The sequence below is a fragment of the Hyperolius riggenbachi genome, chromosome 3 (genome assembly GCF_040937935.1).
Source record: "Hyperolius riggenbachi isolate aHypRig1 chromosome 3, aHypRig1.pri, whole genome shotgun sequence".
Taxonomy (NCBI): Eukaryota; Metazoa; Chordata; class Amphibia; order Anura; family Hyperoliidae; genus Hyperolius; species Hyperolius riggenbachi.
In genome coordinates, this window is record NC_090648.1 from 35,365,646 (window position 1) to 35,389,098 (window position 23,453).

Genomic DNA, 23,453 nt, shown 5'->3' on the forward strand with positions numbered 1-23,453 from the left:
TCCGTATATATATATATATATATATATATATATATATATATATATATATATAATTTTATTTTTAAACTTACACCTTAAAAACTTCATGCAGTGCTCATAGTTAGAACTTTTTAAATAAATAAATTCCTGCCATGATGCAAAAGCACAGGTGCAAATTCAGAAGTCCTTTCAGGGACCCTTACTATGGTCTCATATGACCCAAGTGTACCTTTGATCCCTGGTTAGCAGCGCTTCCCTGCATCTAGGCAACGGTTGACATTTTTAACAGGATCTCTTGTGACGCTAACCTGAATCTAGAATATATGTAAGGAGGTGAAAGATTCTCTTTAATATTTGCTAAAAAAAATAAAAACCACAAAAACACTTTTGAAATCTTCCCAAGAGATTATTTGATCATTTTGACTAGAAAAATGACTAAAATAAATTGATGCAATGGTTTAAGCCAGTTTGTTGAATGCTTGTATAGTCCCATATGTGGGAGTAAAGCCATCTGATCGTCAATATTTGTGTCAGAAATCCATTATCAATGTCTCCAATCCTCCTTGATGATGAAATGACCGGCTCACCTCCAGGTCACACACGCTCTTCTCATCATTTCAAGACCGCTTAGAAGAAGAAAGTGTCATCAGGATGCTATTTTGTCTTAATACCCTAGTAAACAAAAAGGCCGGGTCCCTTGTGTGGACAGTTCCTCAGAGCAGATACAGCCTGGAGGATGGGGAAGTGATGATAGGCAGCAGGTTTCTGACTGACCAGACTGTAAGGTTCTAGGGAAACCAACAATGTCCATATGGCCTCTGCTTGCAAAATGGCCGCCCTCACACCCAAGCCTTGCTTTGTTGGGGTCTGCTCTCCTTGGCAGGGGGTCTGGGAGCTGTTCCACCCTGGTACATGGCCCGGCTGTAGGGCAGGAAGCAGGAGCCAAGGTGGAGGCCGCGGACAATGCGGGCATATCCGGCCAGGCCCAGAATCAGGAAAGGGAGGACCAAGGCCATGCCAAAGACTAGAAGGGTCACACAGGCTGCTGGGGTAAGCAGGGCCGGGCACAGGGTCTCCTTGGTCTTGCGGAACTGTTGAGGGGAGAGAGAAGGGGAATAATGGGTTAGAGTGTCAGCAAACTCAAGAGAACTGCTCACGTCCGGCGGTTGTGTATCAACAGACACAGGAAGTACAGCAACATATCAACCGACACAGGAAGTAAAGCAACAGAAACATATCAACAGAAACAGGAAGTACAGCAACAGAAACATATCAACAGACACAGGAAGTACAGAAACATATCAACTGACACAGGAAGTACAGCAACAGAAACATATCAACAGACACAGGAAGTACAGCAACAGAAACATCAACAGAAACAGGAAGTACAGAAACATATCAACAGACACAGGAAGTACAGCAACAGAAACATATCAACAGTAGTGTTGTCCGGATCATGAACGATTCGGATCTTTGATCCGAATCTATTTTGTGAGTCGAATCATCCGAATCATCAAAATGAGTGATTCGGATCGCAAAAGGGGCGGGGCCAGTAGCGACACGCCCCCTCTCAGCGGGCAGCGGGGTCCTGGAAGCAGAGCAGAGATGGATCGCTCTGTTGGATGGGAGCCATCCTTGCAGGGAGACAGGTAGATGAGAGAGAGGGGACATCGGTGCCACTGCCAGATATGTGTAGAGCACACATACTGGCTGCAATGTGCTGCTGATTATAGGCTGTCTGTTCCATAGTTGTGCACAGTGAACACATTGGAAGCTTTAGGATCAGCTCAGCACAGCTCAGTAACTTTGCAGGCACTGTGATTGCAGCGCAATATGATCCTCCTGCACTCGGCACTAAACAGCTGCACTTCACTTCTGGGAATGCTTTGGGGAATGCTTTTTTTCACTGTGCGACACAAGATGAACATATAGGTGAAATATATGTAAAGCATAATGATTGCAGCATGTGGGTATTGTGTGCAAGCAAACATTTCTGCTCTCTGCTCGTCCCTCCTCCCTTCTCTGTCCACTCCTTGCCCTCTGTCCATCTTCTCCCCTTCTCTGTGTGTCCACCCCCCTCCCCTTCTCCTGTCCACAGCAGGGAAAGACCTGTCCTGCTGTTCATTTCACCCCCGAATGCTTCGTAGTAAAATGATCCGAGATTCGGATCAAAGATCCGGATCTTTTCAATGATCCGATTCGAATCATCCGGATCATTGAAAAGATCCGAACTTCCCATCTCTAATCAACAGACACAGGAAGTACAGCAACAGAAACATATCGACAGAAACAGGAAGTACAGCAACAGAAACATATCAACAGACACAGGAAGTACAGCAACAAAAACATATCGACAGAAACAGGAAGTACAGCAACAGAAACATATCAACCGACGCAGGAAGTACAGAAACATATCAACCGACACAGGAAGTACAGCAACAGAAACACATCAACAGACACAGGAAGTACAGCAACAGAAACATATCAACAGAAACAGGAAGTACAGCAACAGAAACATATCGACAGAAACAGGAAGTACAGCAACAGAAACATATCAACAGACACAGGAAGTACAGAAATATATCAACCGACACAGGAAGTACAGCAACAGAAACACATCAACAGACACAGGAAGTACAGAAACATATCAACCGACACAGGAAGTACAGCAACAGAAACATATCGACAGAAACAGGAAGTACAGCAGCAGAAACATATCAACAGACACAGGAAGTACAGAAACACATCAACAGACACAGGAAGTACAGAAACATATCAACCGACACAGGAAGTACAGCAACAGAAACATATCGACAGAAACAGGAAGTACAGCAACAGAAACATATCAAGAGAAACAGGAAGTACAGCAACATATCAACCGACACAGGAAGTACAGCAACAGAAACACATCAACAGACACAGGAAGTACAGAAACATATCAACCGACACAGGAAGTACAGCAACAGAAACATATCGACAGAAACAGGAAGTACAGCAACAGAAACATATCAACAGACACAGGAAGTTACATCAGTCTATAAATAACTTGTGAACTACTGAAAGAGGGATACGTTCCAATTTTAGATTGTTACTTTGTAAATATTATAAAGATGACGATATTTTTTTTCTTGTACTTAAATCAGTTTATACAATTCACCTATAAAGAGGAACTGTAGTAAAAACAAAGTGAAAAGAAAATAAGCCATTCTATTAATTAATGTACATTTATAAATAATTAAGTCAGTGTTTGCCCATAGTAAAGTCTTTCCTCGTCCTGATTTACTTTCTGAAACTTTTCACAGGTGGTGACATCTTTAGTCCTGTCAGATGCAGCTCTGTGGAATGTTTGGTGACTGAACATCCCCAACAAGCCAGTATGACATGCACCATCTTCTGCACTTGACTGTCTGCTTCTGCTGGAATTTGTAATTCACGTAGGCCACAATGCATGCTGGGAGATGTGAGTATAGTGCCCGGTCAGGTGAAGAAGATGGTGTATGTCTAACAGGCCGGGGGCCAGAAGAGCAGCACCGCATAGGTAAATGATGGTACTTCCTACCCCCCACCAGCCAATCCCCCTGCCCCCTAACCCCCCCCCCCTCCAACCCCCCCACACACACACACACACACACACCATAACACAACTTCCTCATGAGGAGGATAGTTTTTTTTTTTTTAATCCCCAAATCACTGCTCAAATCTCCTTAATGTGGCCCTGAGTATTTTTTATTTTTTTTATTTCTTCAACCTAATTTTTAGTTATTTTAAGCACACATGAGTGTGAGGACATGAGGCCTCCTAAGTGATTGCGCCATACGCTAACCTGTCTCCTGTGGGCTCCATACTGCTGGGCTATGGACACATGTTACATGATGACGCACAGAGGAGCTGCGCTCTGTCTGGTACCAGCGCTGGAATGTGCGAGGGAGGCTGAGGCTTCTATACATCCATAGGTGGAGACATTTATACATTCCTGGGGCATATTTCTGCTTTTACATTTATCTACACAGACACCTTCAAATCTGAACTCCGGTTACAAATCTTCCCTTGTGTAGTGCTGAGCACCAGAGCCTCCTACCAGTAAGGACACCTGAAGTGACAGGGAGGGATATGGAGGCTGCCATATGTATTTCCGTTTACACAATGCAGATTGCCTGGCTGTTCTGCTCATTCTCTGCCTCTAATACATTTAACCATAAACCCTGAACAAGCATGCAGCAGATCAGTTGTCTAGGACAAATCTGACAAGATTAGCTGCATGCTTGTTTCAGGTGTGTGATTCAGACCCTACTGACCAGAAGACCAGCAGAGCTGCCAGGCAACTGGTATTGTTTAAAAGGAAATAAATATAACAGCCTCCATATACGGAGGCTGCTATATTTTTTTACTTTTAAACAATACCATTTGCCTGGCAGCCCTGCTGGTCTATTTGTCTGCAGTGGTGTCTGAACAACACCAGAAACAAGCATGCAGCTAATCTTGTCAGATCTGCTGCATGCTTGTTCAGGGTCTATGGCTAAAAGTATTAGAGGCAGCGGATCAGCATGATAGCCAGGTAACTGGTATTGCTTACAAGGAAATAAACAGGGCAGCCACTATATCCCTCTCCTTTCAGTTGTCCTTTAAATAACACCAGTTGCTTGGCAGTCCTGCTGATCTCTTTAGTAGGGATGATCTATGAAAAGCAAATACTTCCAAGTTTATGTACATTTTATGCAAATATATGCAGTATGAAAAAGGACCAATAAAGTCCCACCCAGGTTTAAATTGGTTGGTCCCCTTTCAAGCTGAATATACTTGCATAAAAATTACATAAATGCATATAAACTCAAAAGTATTTGCATATCATTGATCATCCCTACTCTTTGGCTGCAGTAATGTCTAAATCACACCTGAAATAAGCATGTGGCTAATCCAGTCACTTCAGTCAGAGCACCTGATGTGCATGCTTGTTGCAGGAAGGGGCTGTGGCTAAATGTATTAGAGGCAGAGGATCAGCAGGACAGCCAGGCAATGTGCATTGGTTAAGAGTAAATAAACATGGGAAAACACTTTTTGGCTTTGCTCACGAGCCTCACATCTAAAATCAAAATTGCTGATGGCAGCAATTTTCGATTTTATTATCGTTTTTCTTCCCCTCTCCCGGCGCTCCACTGTGCGCTACGATTTAGTGCAAAGCGCTTTTGTAAGAGCTTTTGCAGAGCATTTTGTTTTTTTACTTCCTGATGTCAGTCGGGAAGTGAACTCTTGGACCTGGAAAAGAAAAAATACAATGTATTTATTCTTAAAAACGCGAACGCCATCGCCGGATAAAGCGATTTTGTGAGCGTTTAGCACTCTTCCTATACTTTCCATTAGAGCAAAGCAGACAAAACGCACTGATATGAACCTTCTCATAGAGAATCATTGCACAAGCGTTTTGTAGGCGATTGTGAAAATCGCCTGCGCTTGAAAAACAGGCCAAAACCGCGCTAGATGTGAACAAGCCCTTAAAGGGAACCAGAGAGGAATGGTTTGGTAAAATAGAAAAAAGATTTGATACATACCTGGAGCTTCTTCCAGCCCCATACGCCTGGATCGCTCCCACGCCGCCATCCTCCGCTTCCTGTATCAGCGGTACCGGGCCCGTCACTTCCGGTGGACGCGGCCAACTGTCCGCATCATAAGGGCTCCCTCCATACCCGTACGCATGCAGCTGCGCAGTAAGCAGCCACACGTGTACCTGTATGGAGGGAGCCCCCTGTGATGCGGAGAATTGGCTGCGTCCGCCGGCCGACTCGCGGCAATGACAGGACCCGGTACCGGCGGATCCAGGCAGTGGAGGACGGTGGCGTGGGAGCGATCCGTGCGTATGGGGCTGGAGGAAGCCCCAGGTATGTATAAAAGCTTTTCTTCATCCTCTCTGGTTCCCTTTAAAGTGCCTATTCCAGCCACTCCCATCTACACAGAGCTACAGTGCTGTAAGCTGAGATCTGCTGAAACAGTACTTTGTATACACACTCACACACACACACCCCGCCCCCCTTTCCCAGTGAGAAAAGATTGGTCCAGTTTGAATAGAAAAGGTTTGCGCACCTGGTTCACACATGAGAAATAAACATAACAACACAATTGGGTGCTCAGTCTGTAAACCGGACTGTCATAACAGTCCTACAAATACTATAGAAACAGTATTGACTCGCACACCAGAAAGAGTAAGTTGCATAAAGGTTTGTATTGAAAAAATTCATAAATAAGCGCAATGGGGGCAAGTAACATACAGCTCAATAGCCGTATACAATGGGATACAGTAAACGTGAAGTGGAACAACACAGTACCCTTTGGAACATATAGCCTCTGTAGGCAGCATCATACAATGATATGCTAACAACAAGCAATAGCTAATACAGTAATGCAAGTAATGGATGCAGGAGACAAAAGACAGCATATGACAGTACAATGTCCCATAGGGGTTAGTAATACCCTGACAGCCAGTACAATGTCCCATAGGGGTTAGTAATACCCTGACAGCCAGTACAATGTCCCATAGGGGTTAGTAATACCCTGACAGCCAGTACAATGTCCCATAGGGGTTAGTAATACCCTGACAGCCAGTACAATGTCCCATAGGGGTTAGTAATACCCTGACAGCCAGTACAATGTCCCATAGGGGTTAGTAATACCCTGACAGCCAGTACAATGTCCCATAGGGTTAGTAATACCCTGACAGCCAGTACAATGTCCCATAAGGGTTAGTAATACCCTGACAGCCAGTACAATGTCCCATAGGGGTTAGTAATACCCTGACAGCCAGTACAATGTCCCATAGGGGTTAGTAATACCCTGACAGCCAGTACAATGTCCCATAGGGTTAGTAATACCCTGACAGCCAGTACAATGTCCCATAAGGGTTAGTAATACCCTGACAGCCAGTACAATGTCCCATAGGGGTTAGTAATACCCTGACAGCCAGTACAATGTCCCATAAGGGTTAGTAATACCCTGACAGCCAGTACAATGTCCCATAAGGGTTAGTAATACCCTGACAGCCAGTACAATGTCCCATAGGGGTTAGTAATACCCTGACAGCCAGTACAATGTCCCATAGGGGTTAGTAGTAATACCCTGACAGCCAGTACAATGTCCCATAGGGGTTAGTAATACCCTGACAGCCAGTACAATGTCCCATAAGGGTTAGTAATACCCTGACAGCCGGTACAATGTCCCATAAGGGTTAGTAATACCCTGACAGCCGGTACAATGTCCCATAGGGGTTAGTAATACCCTGACAGCCGGTACAATGTCCCATTAGGGTTAGTAATACCCTGACAGCCAGTACAATGTCCCATAAGGGTTAGTAATACCCTGACAGCCAGTACAATGTCCCATAAGGGTTAGTAATACCCTGACAGCCAGTACAATGTCCCATAGGGGTTAGTAATACCCTGACAGCCAGTACAATGTCCCATAGGGTTAGTAATACCCTGACAGCCAGTACAATGTCCCATAGGGGTTAGTAGTAATACCCTGACAGCCAGTACAATGTCCCATAGGGGTTAGTAATACCCTGACAGCCAGTACAATGTCCCATAAGGGTTAGTAATACCCTGACAGCCGGTACAATGTCCCATAAGGGTTAGTAATACCCTGACAGCCGGTACAATGTCCCATAGGGGTTAGTAATACCCTGACAGCCGGTACAATGTCCCATAAGGGTTAGTAATACCCTGCCAGCCAGTACAATGTCCCATAAGGGTTAGTAATACCCTGACAGCCAGTACAATGTCCCATAGGGGTTAGTAATACCCTGCCAGCCAGTACAATGTCCCATAAGGGTTAGTAATACCCTGACAGCCAGTACAATGTCCCATAGGGGTTAGTAATACCCTGACAGCCAGTACAATGTCCCATAAGGGTTAGTAATACCCTGACAGCCAGTACAATGTCCCATAAGGGTTAGTAATACCCTGACAGCCAGTACAATGTCCCATAAGGGTTAGTAATACCCTGACAGCCAGTACAATGTCCCATAGGGGTTAGTAATACCCTGACAGCCAGTACAATGTCCCATAGGGGTTAGTAATACCCTGACAGCCAGTACAATGTCCCATAGGGGTTAGTAATACCCTGACAGCCAGTACAATGTCCCATAGGGGTTAGTAATACCCTGACAGCCAGTACAATGTCCCATAAGGGTTAGTAATACCCTGACAGCCAGTACAATGTCCCATAGGGTTAGTAATACCCTGACAGCCAGTACAATGTCCCATAGGGGTTAGTAATACCCTGACAGCCAGTACAATGTCCCATAGGGGTTAGTAATACCCTGACAGCCAGTACAATGTCCCATAGGGGTTAGTAGTAATACCCTGACAGCCAGTACAATGTCCCATAGGGGTTAGTAGTAATACCCTGACAGCCAGTACAATGTCCCATAGGGTTAGTAATACCCTGACAGCCAGTACAATGTCCCATAGGGGTTAGTTGTAATACCCTGACAGCCAGTACAATGTCCCATAGGGGTTAGTAATACCCTGACAGCCAGTACAATGTCCCATAGGGGTTAGTAATACCCTGACAGCCAGTACAATGTCCCATAGGGGTTAGTAATACCCTGACAGCCAGTACAATGTCCCATAGGGGTTAGTAATACCCTGACAGCCAGTACAATGTCCCATAGGGGTTAGTAATACCCTGACAGCCAGTACAATGTCCCATAGGGGTTAGTAATACCCTGACAGCCAGTACAATGTCCCATAGGGGTTAGTAATACCCTGACAGCCAGTACAATGTCCCATAGGGTTAGTAATACCCTGACAGCCAGTACAATGTCCCATAGGGGTTAGTAATACCCTGACAGCCAGTACAATGTCCCATAGGGGTTAGTAATACCCTGACAGCCAGTACAATGTCCCATAAGGGTTAGTAATACCCTGACAGCCAGTACAATTTCCCATAGGGGTTAGTAATACCCTGACAGCCAGTACAATGTCCCATAGGGGTTAGTAATACCCTGACAGCCAGTACAATGTCCCATAGGGTTAGTAATACCCTGACAGCCAGTACAATGTCCCATAAGGGTTAGTAATACCCTGACAGCCAGTACAATGTCCCATAGGGGTTAGTAGTAATACCCTGACAGCCAGTACAATGTCCCATAGGGGTTAGTAATACCCTGACAGCCAGTACAATGTCCCATAGGGGTTAGTAATACCCTGACAGCCAGTACAATGTCCCATAAGGGTTAGTAATACCCTGACAGCCAGTACAATGTCCCATAGGGGTTAGTAATACCCTGACAGCCAGTACAATGTCCCATAGGGGTTACTAATACCCTGACAGCCAGTACAATGTCCCATAGGGGTTAGTAGTAATACCCTGACAGCCAGTACAATGTCCCATAAGGGTTAGTAATACCCTGACAGCCAGTACAATGTCCCATAAGGGTTAGTAATACCCTGACAGCCAGTACAATGTCCCATAGGGGTTACTAATACCCTCACAGCCAGTACAATGTCCCATAGGGGTTAGTAATACCCTGACAGCCAGTACAATGTCCCATAGGGGTTACTAATACCCTGACAGCCAGTACAATGTCCCATAGGGGTTAGTAATACCCTGACAGCCAGTACAATGTCCCATAGGGGTTAGTAATACCCTGACAGCCAGTACAATGTCCCATAGGGGTTAGTAATACCCTGACAGTACTGTTTCAGGGGGTCTCTTCGTCAGAGGTTATCAGTTAGAGGCTCCTTAGGCTGCTGGTGTTGTTCCACTCCACGTTTACTGTATCCCATTGTATACGGCTATTGAGCTGTATGTTACTTGCCCCCATTGGGCTTACTTATGATTTTTTTCAATACAAACCTTTATGCAACTTACTCTTGCTGGTGTGCGAGTCAATACTGTTTCTAAAAGATTGGTCCAGTGTCATGACTATGTACTCTGTAAAGTGCTGCAGCGCTTAGTTAATGCTAAATAAATCAAAATTAACCACTAATGCTACATACACACTTGAGATAAAAGTCTTTCGAAAATGAAAGATCACAGACCAATTTTACCCCCTTCCATGTAGTATGAGAGCCATACTCTACACAGTCTATTCTATGGAGCTGAACTCCCCATCAGACAGAAATCTTTGCAAGATGCTGCACACAAAGATGCCTGTACACATTCAACAGATCAGTATCTGCAGATCAGATCCACCAGGATGGATTTTCAGATCTGCAGATGATTGTCTGATCTGCAGATGAACGTCTGTAAAGCCCCGTCTACACTATGAGAGGTTGTAGCGATCCGGCGGCTCGATTAGCCGCCGGATCGCCTCTTCCGCGTGCCCGCCGCGTCCCCGCTCGCCGCGCGTGCGCTGCATTTGATTCCCCGCTCGTTCCCGCCGGTGCCGCTTATCTCACGCACGATTCCCTGCCATTGTCCCCTCGCGGGTAGCGAGCAGGGAATCGGCGGTGCGGAGATCCGTCCTGTCGGATCTTATCAATCGAGCAGCATCAGCGGCTCGATTGATAAGGAGCATCGCGGCCGCATCTACTCGTGTAGATGCGGCTTTAAACAAGGTGTGTATGAGGATCTGCAGATCTCATAGACTATGAATGCAATTTGCAGGAACGGATCTTTTGCAGGAACAGATCTTTTGCAGATACTGATCTGTTGAATGTGTACAGCATCTGTGTGTGCAGCAACTTGCAAAGATTTCTGTCTGATGGGGAGTTCAGCTCCATAGAATAGACTGTGTGGAGTATGGCTCTCATACTACATGGAAGGGGGTAAAGTTGGTCTGTGATCTTGCCTTTTCCAAAGATTTTTATCTCAAGTGTGTATGTAGCATAAGTGATAGGTGAATCTCAGGCAATCCATTTTACCTGCTGAAACTGAATTGAGAGCTGTAGTGTGTCTGGTCTCACCAACTCACACCAGGGTCTGTTCACTCTCAACAGGGCTTCAATTCTAAAGGTTCATACACACATCAGACTATGGTCTTTGGAAAATGAAAGATCACAGACCAATCTTACCACCCTTCATGTAGTATGAGAGCCATACTCTACACAGTCTTTTCTATGGAGCTGAACTCCACATCAGAAAAAAATCTTTGCAAGATGCTGCACACACAGATGCTGTACAGACACAAAAGATCAGTATCTGCAAAAGATCTGTTCCTGCCAAGAATCCATTCCTGCAAATTGCAATGATAGTCTATGAGATCTGCAGATCATTATACACACATGATTTAACTGACATTCATCTGCAGATCAAGCAATCATCCACAGATCTGAAAATCCATCCTGGTGGATCTGATCTGCAGATGAATGTCAGTTAAATCATGTGTGTATGATGATCTGCAGATCTCATAGACTATCATTGCAATTTGCAGAAACGGATCTTTGGCAGGAACAGATCTTTTGCAGATACTGATCTTTTGTGTCTGTACAGCATCTGTGTGTGCAGCATCTTGCAAAGATTTTTTTCTGATGGGGAGTTCAGCTCCATAGAAAAGACTGTGTAGAGTATGGCTCTCATACTACATGAAGGGTGGTAAGATTGGTCTGTGATCTTTCATTTTCAAAAGACTATGGTCTGATGTGTGTATGTGGCCTAAGGCCCACCACACACCATACAATCTTGGTTGTTCAATCTCACCAATTTCATATAGTATAAGAGCCTATCAAAACAATACTTTCAAAGTTTTTTCAATCTGTTGGATCTTATGCTACATAAAATTTGGTAAATCTGTACAACCAAGATTGTATGGTGTGTTGAGCCTAGGGTTGATGAGCAAGAGAATAGGAGTGATGCCACGGATATAATGGCGTCACATGAAGATTATCTGGTGAAAAAATAATTTGGTGGATGACTCATGTACTGATGCGAAGAAAACTGCTATAACCGGGGCACTAGCTCCACTTATGCTCCTGTCTTCATAAATGAGTCCCTTTTGGTGGTACGACTAGAAATCATGGGGTTCTGTTACAAATTTTTAAAGCGGTCCCCCGGATGTGGCGAACACACACTAAGGTTTTGTTCACACTACAAATCGCTAAACACAAACGCTGAGCGTTTTTCTGGCGTTTTCCTCAATAGTATTTTGAGCGTTTTTTAACTGTATGGGATACGTTTTTCTGCGTTTTCCAGCATTTTGCGTTTAGCGATTTTACTGCACGTGTGTTGCTCTCCCATACAGGAAATGGCCACTACACAGGAAACAGAGGTGTTTTATGGGTAAACTGCAGTGTTTTATGGATAATCTGCAATATTTACTGAGTAAAAGCGCAGGAAAAACGCTGATTATTGTGAACAGCCCAGCGCTTCTGGGGCGATTTTGAAGCGCTCCTATCTTTAACATTGAAGCGCTAATTGCTTAAAATCGCTCAGAAATGGTGCAGGTTATTATTATTATTTAGTATTTATATAGCGCCGACATATTACGCAGCGCTGTACATTATATATATATCTTGTCACTAACTGTCCCTCAAAGGAGCTCACAATCTAATCCCTACCATTGCCATATGTCTATATTATGTAGTGTAAGTACTGTAGTCTAGGGCCAATTTTAGGGGGAGCCAATTAACTTGTTACGTGTTTTACGCGTTTGCGTTTCAGCTAATCGCTGAAAAACGCAAAACGCTTAAATGAGAACAGCCACATATACTTAACATTAATCAAGCGCTTTTCAAAACGCTAGCGATTTCCAGTGATACTCAAATCGCCTGAAAAGCGCTCTAGTGTGAATGGGCTCTAAAGCAAATCTGGATTGTTTTGAAATGGGGCAGTTTAGAAATGGACCAATCAAAATACAATAACATTTGTGAGGGCTCGTTTCCACTATCGCAAATCTGCATGCGTCCAACGCATGCGGATTCGCACATGTAATGCAAGTGGATGGGCCTGTTTCCACTGTAGCGTTGTTGAGGTGCGTTTTTTTCAGCGGTGAAAAAATGCACAAAAGAGCCGCAGAATTCGCCTGTGAGTGGAATGCATACGAATCGCAGGCAATGTATTTAATAGGGAAATCGCATGCGTTTTTCTTACGCTTTTTTTACGCGATTACGCGTGCGATTCCGCATAGGAACCAAAGTAAATTAACACAGGCAGTGACATGGTTAAAAACGCATATAGCCTAACCTATGCGAAATCGCATGCGTAATCGCGTAAAATAACGCGTAAAAAAACGCACCTGCATGCGATTTCATCAGCGGTGGAATCCAGGCGATTCCGTACCGCAATAGTGAAAACGAGCCCTAAAGCACTTTTCTCCTATAGGACTCAAAGTGCATCAAAATCAGGATTATTTGGATTGGAATTGGATTAATTTCATTAATCCAATTCCAATCCGCCCAAAATTAATATAAAATTAGCATCAGTTGGCATTTTATTAGGCGTGTCTCCTGGGGAGAAACGTGGCTTGAACGGTTTAGGGTGCATACACACATCCAATTTTGATTGGCCGATGATTGACCAATTTCACCACCTCCATGTAGTATGAGGGTTTACCAACACAATCTGCTCATAGTCTTTAATATCTGTTGACCCTCCTACTACATGAAGGTGGTAAAATTGGTTGGTGATTGGCCAATTATAATTGAAAGAGTGTAGCAGGCTTTAGTGTTGCTTTTGCTCCTCCCCCTAGCCGTTGAGCCCACTGAGAGACAGCAGGCAGAGCACTCACCTTTGGGTGGCACAGGAAGCCATAGAGCAGCATGGCAGCGGAGGGCAGCAAGGCACCCCCACACATGACGATGAAGATGCCCAGGTTGGCAGCCCCCACCAGCAGGTTGTGCCCGGTGATGAGGACGGCGCAGGCCCAGCAGTCCAGGGGCTCTCTGGGTACCGGGGGCGGCGGGGTATAGGGGGGCGGCAGAGTTGGCGAGTCCTCACCCATGGCTGCCAGGCTGAGCTCTGCGCTGGGCATAGACCTCTGAGCTGCGAGTCCTTCCTCCTAATAATAAGTGGCCCCCTCTTTCCACCCTTCATCTCAGATCCCTCTCCTCCCCCTCCTCTTATCTAGGAATGCAGATACTTCACTCCCCTATTTCCCTGTGTGATGGGTCAGGAATGTCTAGCCTCCACATCCCCCCATATACAGCCTGACCACATGGATAGAGTGCAAGCTCTGAAGGACACCATAGGACCAGCATTGCCCCCCTTCCCCAGGTGCTGGGGCACCTTAGCTGAAGAAGGGCTGGAAACCACTAGAGCGATTTTCTGAGCGATTCAAACCGCTAGCGATTTCCCTAAACGCTCAGCTAATGTTAATGGATGGGTCAATTTCCACTGGAGCGATTGCGATGACAAAATCGCAAAACGCAGGACATGCAGCATTTTTAGCGTTTAGCGTTAGCGTTTCTACAATGTAAACTATATAAACGCTGGCGTAATCGCTCATCAAAACCTACACAGGGCCATTTTGCTAGCGTTTTGAAGTCACTGCACACCGTAAAAAAATGTAAATGAACTGAAAGGACCAATCAGAATGAAAAACACTAATCGCTAATCGCTACACAATCGCTGGCAAAAACCTTACACTTTTTAAAATCGCTGCCAAAAACGCTCATGAAATTGCTTACAAAACGCTCATACAAAACGCTAACGATTGCGATTAGCGATAGCGTTTTGTAGTGGGTCCCAGGCCGAAGGGTGGTGGGGATTTTATTTTTGTTCCTAAGTATGAAGTATTGGGCAGAATGTTGATATAGAACTGTTATGATTGGGCAGCACGGTGGCGTAGTGGTTAGCGTTATCGCCTTGCAGCGCTGGGTCACCAGTTCGAACACCAGCCAGGTCCACATCTGCAAGGAGTTTGTATGTTCTCCCCGTGTCTGCGTGGGTTTCCTCCGGGCACTCCGGTTTCCTCCCACATCCCAAAAACATACAGATAAGTTGATTGGCTTCCCCCTAAAATTGGCCCTAGACAACGATACATGCACCACACTATATATAAACATAGGACTATGGTAGGGACTAGATTGTGAGCCCTCTGAGGGACAGTTAAGTATGCAGATACTAGTGTGTAAAAAAGTCAGCTCTGGGTAGGAGGTTTAGGTAGTCTTGGGGCCCATTCACACTTGGCGATTTCTCACGATTAGCGCTTCTATAGCGCTAAACGCAATCACCGGGAAATCGCCTGAAAATGGTGCAGGATACAAATTTGCGTTTGCCGATTTGCGTTAATCGCCGGCGATTAACGCAAATCGCCCAAGTGAGAACAGGCCCATAGGGTATTATGGCACTAGCACTTTAAAAAGCGATAACGCTTGAGCGCTTTGCCGAAATCGCCGGCAAAACGCTCAGATGTGAACGGGTGGCCATACATCAGGAGACTTGGCAGCCAATCGACCATACAATTGGATTATTATAATCGGATATTTCAGATGAAAATCGGGGGCCGCCAAAAGAATGCCCGATCGACAATGCGACCAATTTCGGGTCGATCAATCGCACATGCTGCGAGATGTAGGGTCAACATTACAGAGTACAAAGTCATGTCACTGACTGACCTTAGAGGAGCTCACAATCCAATCCCTACTATAGTCATAGGCTATCATTCATGAAAGTGCTGTCGGTATGAAGAATCAGTGCGGGAAAACACCGCTGTCGGTGTTTTAGACTTCTGGCTGCTGATTCATAAAAAGTATCCAGGTGCGGTAGCAGTGCGGAGATTCCCCGAACTAGGCAGGCGGTAGGCTTATGGAGACACAGGAAGCTGCCAAGTTGATACATTTCACTGTGTTCCGCTCTACTGCAGCTGCCTGGGAGGTCTGTGTCTCCATTAACTTTACATTGTTATCGCCACATCAGAGGAAGCGGTACTTTCCAACCTCGCACCGCTTGCGGTGATCTTTATGAATTAACATTTTGCTACATTTTTTACAATAATCACCACACAAGGCGGTAATTTATCGCTCTGCTCGGTAGTGTCAGCTTTTCATGCGGAAAGAGCAGGGCCGGCCCGCTCATGAGGCGGGGTGAAACATTTGCTTCAGGCGGCACATCTGGGGGGGGGCACCCGCCTGTCCGTGGGTGGGGGGCCGCCCGCTGAGCTGGAGGAGTAGCGGGCAGAAAGGGGGTATTGGGCCTAGCGGTGGGGAGGGGGGTCGGACCCCCCCCTCCCTCGCCTGGGTCCCCCGATCTGCGCTCCCCTCCAGCTGTAAATAGTTAAGTACCAGCGTATAGATTAAGAGGCTCCACTGACATCACTTCCTGCAACGCCACCCACTTACAATACAGTGGGCGGCGTTGCAGGAAGTGACGTCAGTGGAGCGCTCACTGGAACGTGGAAAAGGTGAGTGATCCCCGCCCATTACTTCTTAATCTATACGCTGGTACTTAACTATTTACAGCTGGAGGGGAGTGCAGATCGGGGGATCCAGGCGAGGGAGGGGGGGGATGCGACCCCCCTCCCCACCGCTAGGCCCAATACCCCCTTCCTGCCCGCTACCCCTTCAGCTCGGTGGCCCCCCCACCCGCGGGCGGGGGGAGGGCGGCGATTTTTTTTAAATTTTGCCTCAGGCAGCAAAAAGTCTAGGGCCGGCCCTGGGAAAGAGGCTTTATGAATGCTGAATTTGCTAAGTGTTCAGTAAAGTCCGCTGTTTTAAGCATTTTCGCATGCGGAAATGCTTTATGAATGATAGCCAATGTCTAATATCCTACCATATTATTATTATGTATTAATATAGCACTGACATCTTCTGCAGCACTTTACAGAATACATAGTCATGTCACTGACTGTCCTCAGAGGAGCTCACAATCTAATCTCTGTCATAGTCTAGTAATGCCCTACCATATTATTATTATGTATTTATCTAGCACTGACATCTTCTGCAGCACATTACAGAGTACATAGTCATGTCACTGACTGTCCTCAGAGGAGCTCACAATCTAATCTCTGTCATAGTCTAGTAATGCCCTACCATATTATTATTATGTATTTATCTAGCACTGACATCTTCTGCAGCACTTTACAGAGTACATAGTCATGTCACTCACTGTCCTCAGAGGAGCTCACAATCTAATCCCTACCATAGTCATAGTCTAATGTCCTACCGTATTATTATTATGTATTTATCTAGCACTGACATCTTCTGCAGCACTTTACAGAGTACATAGTCATGTCACTGACTGTCCTCAGTGGAGCTCACACTCAAATCCTACCATAGTCATAGTCTAATGTCCTACCATATTATTATTATGTATTTGTAAAGTGCTGCAGAAGATATCAGTGCTATATGGAGTACATAGTCATATCACTGACTTTTCCTTAGGGGAGCTCACAATCTAATCCCTACCGTAAGGCTGATTTGGGGAGGAAAACAAATTATCCCACCTGTAGGCTTTTCAGGTGTGTGAGGAAACCCATGAGCCGGAGGAAACCCACGCCATCACAGGGAGAACTTAAAAAAGCCATGAAGATAGTGTCCTTGCCCAGATCTGAACCAGCATGCAGTCAGTGGAGCCACACCTGAAACTTGCATTAACCCAGTCATACCTTTAGCCTGCATGCAGCTTGAGAATGGACCAATCGATTAAGATGAAATATCATTGTCCATTGTCCTGGCGCTGCCAGTATAACTGTCAATTGGGAACAGTAGCTCTCAGACACGATTGACAAACCTGTCCAGTAGCTCCTCCTAGAATGATTTACTGGCAGTCATCTGCAGCTCTTAATTTTTTAAGCATTTTTATAGCGCCAACATATTACGCAGCGCTGTACAGAGTATATTGTGTTGTCACTAACTGCATGTTTCATAGGGCCAATTTAGGGGAAAGCCAATTAACTTATCTGTATGTTTTTGGGGTGTGGGAGGAAACCTGAGTGCCTGGAGGAAACCCACACAGACATGGGGAGAACATACAAACTCCTTGCAGATGTTGACCTTACAGACGTAAGATTCTTAAATGTCTCAGGCGTGAGCTCAGGCGGACAGTAACTACACTAAATCAGCCATACAGACAGTGGCATAGCTAAGGAGTTGTGGGCCCCGATGCAAGTTTTACAATGGGGCCCCCCCCCCAAGCACTCTATGCATAACAATTGATACGGCGCACCAAAACCTGCCAATGGCAACCACAGTGTCTGAGGTGCAAGAAGGGGATGGGAAATAGCTTGTTAATGGTTACACATATTCAAAGCATCTATAGAAGTGATTATTATGAGCACAGGACTAATAGAGAGCTAATACTGCAGTTGAGGGAGGGCCGTTGGGGCCCCTCTGGCCCAAGGGCCCCGATGCGATCACAACCTCTGCACCCTCTATTGCTACGCCCCTGCATACAGAACATCCTCAAAAGGGACAATTCTTTTTGGTACTTACATATTATCCCGTCTGCAGACAGAGTTTGGCAGCTTCTTGTAAAAGTTCTGTTTGCTGCCCTATCACGATCTAACCATTTTTTGAAAGCTGAAAGCCCTGGCCTTTCTTTGCACCAGGTGACGAGTCGGTGTAATGGTTCATTCCCAAGTTAGGGGGGTTTGAAAGAGGTATATCCCCTGGCTGCTTTTGGCTGCAGAGAGCACAGTGGAATAGGCACTGTTGTTGCCTGCAGCTGAATTACCTCTTTTTTTAAATTACTTTTCTAATCTGAGCTGCGGCAAATTAGTCATTGCGCATAATTCACATTATGGCCTATGGCAGCGTCTAAATCCTAGGTTCTCAACCAGTGGAACGCCATACCTCCCAACTTTTTGAGATGGGAAAGAGGGACACTTAAGCCACACCCCTGATCACACCCCATTACGCCCTTGTCACGCATACCATAAAGATTTCATAAGAAAAATATGTTGTTTTATAATTCAAACCACACTGGTCCTTTCTATCCTGGTTAATTTCCCTTCATATTACCATTTTAAAATTAGTAACATATCAATTTAAAGGATGGGAATAAAGTTTGGAGTCAATCAAACACATTTTAGTAGAGAAATGTATATATTTAAATAGAAAGAGGGACAACGTCCTGAAAGAGGGACAAATGATGAGGAAAGAGGGACATGGTTCCCAAAGAGGGACAGTTGGAAGCTATGTGTACCCAGGGGGTACTTCTGAGGGTTCCAGGGGGTACCCAGGCTTGATATACTTAACCAAGAATAACAAAGTTAGAGTTTTTTTTAGAAATTGATAAATCCTCTATAAATCACCAAAAGGGTTACACACCAATAAAATGTGGAAAACACTGCTCTAAATCATCGGCACTGTCACTGACAGGCCCGGCACTACCATAGAGGCAAAGGGGGCAATTGCCCCAGAGCTTGTAGGAGCCCCCAGTGGCTACAAGAGGGAAACATTTTTTTCAAAAAGACCTTATAGTTTTTGAGAAAATCGATTTTAAAGTTTCAAAGGAAAAAATACACATTTTAAAACCCGCCGACTTTAACGGTTAATAGCAAATCCACCTTAAATGCTAGAAACCCTAAATTTGCAGGATATGTTAAGGGGATCATTGGGAATAAGAGGATTTTTTTTTTTTCAAAAAGACCTTATAGTTTTTGAGAAAATCGATTTTAAAGTTTCTAAGGAAAAAAGTATACTTTCAAATGCAGTAAATGTCAACTTTAGTAGCAAACCTAACGGTAGTGTAATTTTACATGTATCAAAAGAAAGAGGAAAAAATTTCCTGATGTGGTTTCCAGGGGGTCCATACGCAGCCGCAGCGCTTTGGCCAGTGATCGCTATACAGCCGCAATATGGCTGTATGAAGATCCCTGGCATTTATTCCTATTTTCCCAATTTTTGTTTTATGTTTAGAGTGAGGGAATTTTTTTTTTTAAATTATGTGGGGTCCCCCCTCCTGAAACTTTTTAACCGCTTGTCCCCCATGCAGGCTGGGGTAGCCAGAATGTGGAGCTCCAACCGATTGGGGCTTCACACCCTGACTATACCAGCTGCAAAAAAAGGTCCCTTAATGCCGATTTTTGTCCCGGGGTATCTGTTGGAGGCCCCCCCCAGGTTTATTTTGCCCTGGGGCCCCATTGTTGCTGAAAAACGGCCCTGGGCACCGAATAGGGAGACATTTTACACTTGGTGGGAAAGAGGCCGTCGGTCGTCACGATATCGGACTCTATTTCTGTCACGCTTCCGATTGACCATGTCTGACCGAGATTTTACAGCAGGCTTGATTGATGCAGTTGACCGATTTCAGACAGACATTGGACATGCTTGTTGCGGCACCAATTCAATAAAATGCTAGAATCGTGTGGTTGATCGGGCTGCAGCATCGCTGGATGTATGGACACTATAATCCCCCGATCATGTGTCAGAGCTCATCAGTGCAGGATGAGGGGGAGGGGGCAGAGGAGAGATTAGGTGGGATAGGAGGGGGATGGGACTTGTCAGCCCCCCAGGATGATGCAGAGCAGACCCTCCACCATGCTGACCTGGATGCAGATAATAGGGCAGGGGGTAAATTGCTCTGAATCCACTCACAGCAGACTGAGAGAAGCCACATGGCAGCTACACTTTATTAAGTACATCACAAAACAAAAGTATGCCTTCTTAAAACAGAAGGTATTTGCAATGATGCAGGTCGTCTGTAAGTCTCTGTCTCCCACAATGGCTATCATTCATAAAGCATTTCCGCATGCGGAAATGCTTAAAACAGCTGACTTTACCGACCACTCGGCATAGTCAGCATTCATAAAGCCTCTTTCCGCATGGAAAAATGACACTACAGAGCAGAGTGATACATCACCGCCTTGTGCGGTGATTATCGGTACAAATGTAGCAAAATGTTCATTCATAAAGATCACCGCAAGCGGTGTGAGGTCGGGCAGTACCGCTCCCTCTGATGTGGCGATATCAATGTAAGTGAATGGAGACACACAGACCTCCCAGGCAGCTGCAGCAGAGCGGAACACGGAGAAATGTATCAACTCCCCCAGCTTCCGTGTCTCCGCAAGCCTACCGCCTGCCTACCGCCAGCTTAGCTCGGGGAATCTCCGCACTGCTTCCGCACATGGATACATCTTTATGAATGCCCACCCAGAAGTCTAAAAATCCGCCAGCAGTGTTTTCCCGCACTGATTCTCTTTACCGACAGCCTGTTCATGAATGATAGCCAATGAATCACTGCTGAATATGCAAATCATCCTGTTCAGCAGTGATTCCAAATTCCTTGTTTTAAGAAGGCAAACTTTTGTTTTCCATAGCATTTTAGTAAGAGGGCTTTTCGATCCTTTGTAACCCCTTACATACTCCTAGGAGTTCTGGTTCACCATAAGCTTGTTGGGCAGTCTGTAACTTTATGGCCTCGATTCATAAAAGTGCTGTCGGTAAGGTAAAGTGGAGTGGGGAAACACCGCTGTCGGTATTTCCGCCTTCAGGGTGGTAATTCATAAAAATGTTGCTAGTTGTCACAGGCGTGCGGAGATATTCCGCTGTAGGCAGGCGTAAGGCTGTCGGGAGACATGCGGAAACAGGAGAAGCAGGCGGAGTCCCTCCGTGCGGTGTTCTCTCTGCAGCTGCTTGGGAGGTCTGTCCCATTCACTGCACTGTATTCCGCAGGCTTCTCGCCACATCAGAGGTAGCGGTAATACCCGTCCGCATACCGCTACCTCTAATCTTTATGAATTGACTACTTGTTACTTTTGCTATGATAATCACCGCGCAAGGCGGTGATTTATCACTCTGCTCGCGAATGTCGGCTTTTCATGCGGAAAAAGCCTTTATGAATACAGATTTTGCTGTGTGGTCGGTAAAGTGAGCCGTTTTCAGCATTTCCGAATGCGGGAATGCTTTATGAATCGAGGCCTAAGTATATCACCAATATCGCCTTCTTCAAACAGATGGCAGCCATATCCGGCTGACCAGCGCTGTCGCCATTTCATAAATTCACTTTCCGTTCTATAAAGTCAAAGTCTCAAATCTGTGTGAGGGTGACCATTCTTTATTCGATTGGCGGCATCTATATTTGGTCAATTCGATAATATTATCTGGCAGGAATCGATCTCGCAACGTGGCTGCCCAATCATCATTTTGATTCATTTGCTACCGAAATCGATTTAAAAGGTCGGTATGCTGGAAAGAGCTTGCTTGAAAGGGACTCGGTGGGGTGCGTGCAGTGGTGGTGAGGTTCAACATCTGTTTCCCCCCCCCCCCCCAGGCCCTTTATGGGTGTCACAAGCTCACCTGCCCTGCGTCTGTTTACAGTTATTTGGTTTTAAAAAAGACATATGTCCATCGAGTTCAACCAGAAAATAAAGTACAACACCAGCCTGCTCCCTCACATATCCCTGCTGATCCAGAGGAAGGCGAAAAAAACAGTAAGGACCTCTTTTACACTTAATCAGTTGCTCTCAGTTATAATTGAAAGAAAACTGATTTTCAAAGTAATGCCCATGTTTTCCTACGGCACCTTTCCCACTTAAAGAGAAACTCTGACGAAAAATTGGACTTATCCCAATCAGTAGCTGATACCCCCTTTTATATGAGCAATCTATTTCTTTTCACAAAAAGACCATCAGGGGGCGCTGTATGACTGATATTGTGGTGAAACCCCTCCCACAAGTAACCCCTCCCATAAGAACAGTTTGAACTTTTGTGGAAAATAGCTGTTTACAGCTGTTTCCAACTGCCAAAAACCATGCAGCAGCTACATCACCTGCCCACAGTAAAAATGTTCACTGGAGTTCCTCTTTAACGCGTTTAACTGAAGTCTTTTTCACAATGCACTGCTACGGAAAAAACGTGTACCAACGCGCACTAACGCATACCAACTAATTAAGTGTAAATGGGGCCTTGGGCTAGGAACACACAGCAGAAACGCTAGCGTTGCGTAAAACGCTGCGTTTTTGCCGTTAATGGAAGTCTATGGGCCGCAGGAAAACATGCATATAAAAAACGCATATGCGTTTTGAAACACGCATTTTTAAAAAACGCTGGTTTTGTTGCATATTTTTCAAAAACGCATATAATGAAAGTAAATAACACAATGGTATGCGTTTTGTATATGCGAACCGCAAACACATAAAAACGCACGCAAATCGATTGAAAATTGCGTTATGCGTGGGAAAAAACGTTAAGGCAAGCGCAATAAAAACGCACCAAAACCACACACAAAAAAACCTGCACACGACCTAAAACTCAGCTTTTCACGCACAGCCATGTGTGCACCCAACCTCACAAGGCATGGTCCAATTAGCTCTGAAAGGGAAAAAAAATTACTGACTCCAGATGGCAATCAGAAAAAATCCCTGGATCAACATCACCGGGCATTACCTAGTAATTATAGCCATGGATGTCTTTCAATGCAAGGAAAGCATCTAAGCCCCCCCACCCCCACCTTAAACGTAGATATAGAATTTGCCATAACTACTTCCTGTGGCAATGCATTCCACATTTTAACCACTCTTATGGTGCCCTTAAACAGTACAATGAAAACACTATTTTTTTCAATTTATTAAACCAAAACGATTGAATCAAAAAGAATCTTTTCTTTTTTTTGATCAAGGAAAACAAGTGATTATCCAGTTTTCCAATAAAACTCAGATCGGACAT

At 45.1% G+C, this 23,453-nt stretch overlaps 1 protein-coding gene across 1 annotated transcript; it reads right to left on the bottom strand.

Annotated features, from left to right (window-relative positions):
* Positions 1–358: 358 nt before the first annotated feature.
* Positions 359–13,879, bottom strand: TMEM88 (transmembrane protein 88). Its single transcript, XM_068272090.1, has 2 exons — positions 13,637–13,879; positions 359–1,070 (listed from the first exon to the last, which is right to left on the bottom strand). The coding sequence occupies exons 1-2, from the start codon at positions 13,877–13,879 to the stop codon at positions 819–821; spliced, it is 495 nt and encodes a 164-aa protein (XP_068128191.1). The 3' UTR covers positions 359–818.
* Positions 13,880–23,453: the final 9,574 nt, after the last annotated feature.